Source organism: Microtus ochrogaster, unplaced genomic scaffold, assembly GCF_000317375.1.
Source record: "Microtus ochrogaster isolate Prairie Vole_2 unplaced genomic scaffold, MicOch1.0 UNK26, whole genome shotgun sequence".
Classification (NCBI taxonomy): Eukaryota; Metazoa; Chordata; class Mammalia; order Rodentia; family Cricetidae; genus Microtus; species Microtus ochrogaster.
In genome coordinates this window covers 763,399-766,668 of record NW_004949124.1, presented here as the reverse complement: position 1 = coordinate 766,668, position 3,270 = coordinate 763,399, and the positions used below count along the sequence as shown (strand labels likewise).

Genomic DNA, 3,270 nt, shown 5'->3' with positions numbered 1-3,270 from the left:
CCAGGAAAAGTCTGTAGTTAGTCCAAACCTACTGACAAATCAGAGGCAGGCAGATGGCCGTGGTAATGGGGCTGTCCATGTGTTTGTCTGGGATTCTAGACTATGTCTGAATTCAAGTTGACATTTTGTATGTGAGCTTTCTTTGATGACTAGTCACTTGATGACTATATAGTGCCAACTTTTGACTCTGCAGTTGGCTCAGGTTCCTGTTTTCAGAGAGCCATCCTGGTCATCTCATCTGCTTCTTGCTGTGTCTCTGGGAGCTGTTTTTCATTACCAGATTGGGAATTTCAGGCCATCACAGGAATTCAGTTATGTGGCTCGCAGTGCCCACTGCACTGCACAGATGGTCTTGTGTGAGTGGATGCCCACCCTTACACCTCCTTTGCTGAGGGATGAGAGTACCTGTTTGTAATTGGATAGAGCTGCTTTTTCTCATTTCACATGGTTGCTTCTCATTGTCAAAACAACATCACGTTGGAGATAAGTACAATAAAGAACACTTTTTCTTAGAAAAAAATGAAAATTTTTTAGTGAGAAGACTGGATCGTTGAAAGATTTATTGTAGGAAATTTTAATTTAAAAATTTCCTGGTAATATTTAAATATGAATGTTTATAGAAATACTGATTAAATTTCAAGTTTTTAAAATACTTAAACTCAAAAAAAAACTTCATACAGCCTTTTGCCTTGACCAAATGACTGGAGTTCTTTATTTATATGTGTATTTTAATGATTTTTATAATAGGAACTTTGTTTACATTAAAATTATTATACATATAGACTGTGATTATGGTATGTGTTCTTAGGCTCTTGCAGACCAATTTGAAGACAAAACTACATCTGTACTGGAACGTCTGAAGATTTTCTATTGCTGTCAGGTACCCCCTCACTGGGCTATTCAGGTACTTCTGTTTGTCTTCATTTTTAACTATTTTAGTGAAATCAGTAAAAGCACTTGGGGAGTTCCAGTTGTTTTAAATTACCGTTTTGATTAAAATGGTAATGGATTTAAAAACGTTTTGAAATGGTTTTAAATTGGTAGTAGGTAGGATCTTAGAATTTAAGATAGAAGAATCATAAATACTTTTGTTTTTTTCATGAGTTTAAGTTTCTTAAGAAAAGGTTTTGATATAGAATTAAGCAGGGGTGTGGAGAGCGGGAGAGAGAGAGAGTGCTGGTTGGGAATGTGCTTGGGCTTCTCGGGAGAGTTGTCTGCTTTCACTTTCAAAAGGACATTTTATAGTAACCTTTTAAAGATTTATTTTTATTATGAGTGAGTATACGTGTGTGTGTGTGTGTGTGTGTGTGTGTGTGTGCATGTGCAGATGATCATGGAAGGCAAAAGAGAGTGTCCAGAGCTGGGGTTGTAGGTGCTTGTGAGCCAATTGACATGAGGCAGGGAACTGAACTGTTTGGGTCTTGGAAGATCAAGAAGTGCCTGTTAACTGCTGAGCCATATTTCAAGCCCAGCATTTTATATTCAAATATCTTTAAGGCTTTTCTACGAAACAATAAACCTTTGAACCTTTTAACAGTGTTTACAAAAGCAAATAAAAGGAAAGCATTTATTTGACACTTTATGTTTTGTGATATCCCCAACTGTTCTCTTTCCAGGGTGCAAGGGTGACTGGGGGAGCTCCTAAAGTCCCAGACTGAGCTAGCATGCAGCCTTTGTCCTGTGATTCTTAAATGGGAGCTGAATTTCAAAGAGCAGTAAAGATGTATTCAAAGAGAAAACAATTCAGAGACCACTGACCTGAAACCAGATCTATTCAAAAACATCAGTTTCTTTATTTTCTTATAATATTTTTTTCCATTCCTGTAGGATGGGCAACTTAAAACATATTCTACTTATTGTTGAGTGTATTGTTTACTGGCCCACACCTACTTTGCTTGCTCATCTTGATCTTCTAGGGCCTGTGGAATTAAGTGACTCAGATTACTAGTCTGTGTCTGAAACAAGTAGGACTGCTTGAGACAGAGCCTGAGATGCCCTCATGTGGAAAGAGGAAGCACGGAGGCTTTAATGGTGCCTGCATTGCTTCCTCAGAGCTTTAAACACTGGTATGTGGGATGTGACTTTTGCAAATCAGAGCTTCTCGTGGAAGGAATCTTTAGATGAGAAGGAAATAATTGACTTTTTTTTTTTTTTTTTAGTTCTGAGATCTTAAAAATCTGATGCATTGAGTATTTTGATCAGTTTCTATTTTGTTTTTAGTACTTCATTGCCTGTAAAAAAAACTTACTGAAGTAAGTGTGGTTCTCACAGATTCCTGGGTAGTAGATGTTGAGTTTTGTAAATGATGTTTGTATTACAATAAGCAGCCCTTTAAAAGGCAGGTTGGAGTTACTGGGCAAGATGGATTTGCTTCCTGTGGAGGAGTGTTGATGACTCTCATTTGTCTTTCTAGCGCCAGCTTGCAGGTTTGCTCTTTGAGTTGGGATGTACCACTTCAGCCCTTCAGATATTTGAGAAGCTGGAGATGTGGGAAGACGTGGTCATCTGTTATGAAAGGACTGGGCAGCATGGGAAGGTACGTGACAGGCATGTCAGCGTGTGGTGAGCCCCTTCTTCCTTCCACACGTCTCCATCACACCTTAGAAAGCCCGCTTCTGATAGTGTTTGCTCCAGTTCCTCCTTTCACTTAGGACTTTGCAGCATTTGCTCTGATTTATGTTGGGCAGCTTATTTCGTGTCTGTAAAGAGAAAAGCAGCCTGCAGTTGATATAACATTGGCATTTAAGAAAGAATAATAAAAGCTTGAAGGTACTGCATGTTTTGATCAATTTTTCTATCGATTCTTCTATAGGACAGCTTTGAAGTAAACTACCAGGGATTAGCTTTAACTGTCTTTGGCATGCCTGACGATTAGAGGCTGTGGACATGGCGGGGTCATCTAGGAGGCTGAGTCTGTTTGAGAAGGTCTATGTGATCCCTGTATGAAGTGTGTGATGCAAATTTAACTCCACTCTTAAATTGGGCCAACAGAGAAAATGTACTGTTTGCATCTGTTATAAACCTGTTGTTTCCTCTCCTCATACGTGAACCATATGTTAAGGCTTCTGTCTCTACATTGTGAGTAGCCATAAAACTGGATACACTGAAATCATATGTTGATTAAAACAACTTATTTTTATTTTATGTGTATGAGTGTTTTGCCTGTATATGTATGTGCACCATGTATGTGCTTGGTGCCCACAGAGGCCAGAAGAGGGTGTCAGATCCTCTGGACCTGGAGTTACAGGTGGTCATGAGCCCGTACATGTG

General features: G+C 39.0%; 1 protein-coding gene across 2 annotated transcripts in view; it reads left to right on the top strand.

The window, feature by feature from the left end:
• The window catches only part of Ttc27 (tetratricopeptide repeat domain 27), a 131,087-nt gene that overhangs the window by 61,359 nt on the left and 66,458 nt on the right, over positions 1 to 3,270 (top strand). For both annotated transcript variants that reach the window (XM_026789696.1, XM_005367932.2), the window contains 2 exons: positions 809 to 904; positions 2,414 to 2,536. In XM_026789696.1, the coding sequence (XP_026645497.1) occupies positions 809 to 904; positions 2,414 to 2,536 (219 nt within the window). The remainder of the gene's footprint in view (positions 1 to 808; positions 905 to 2,413; positions 2,537 to 3,270) is intronic.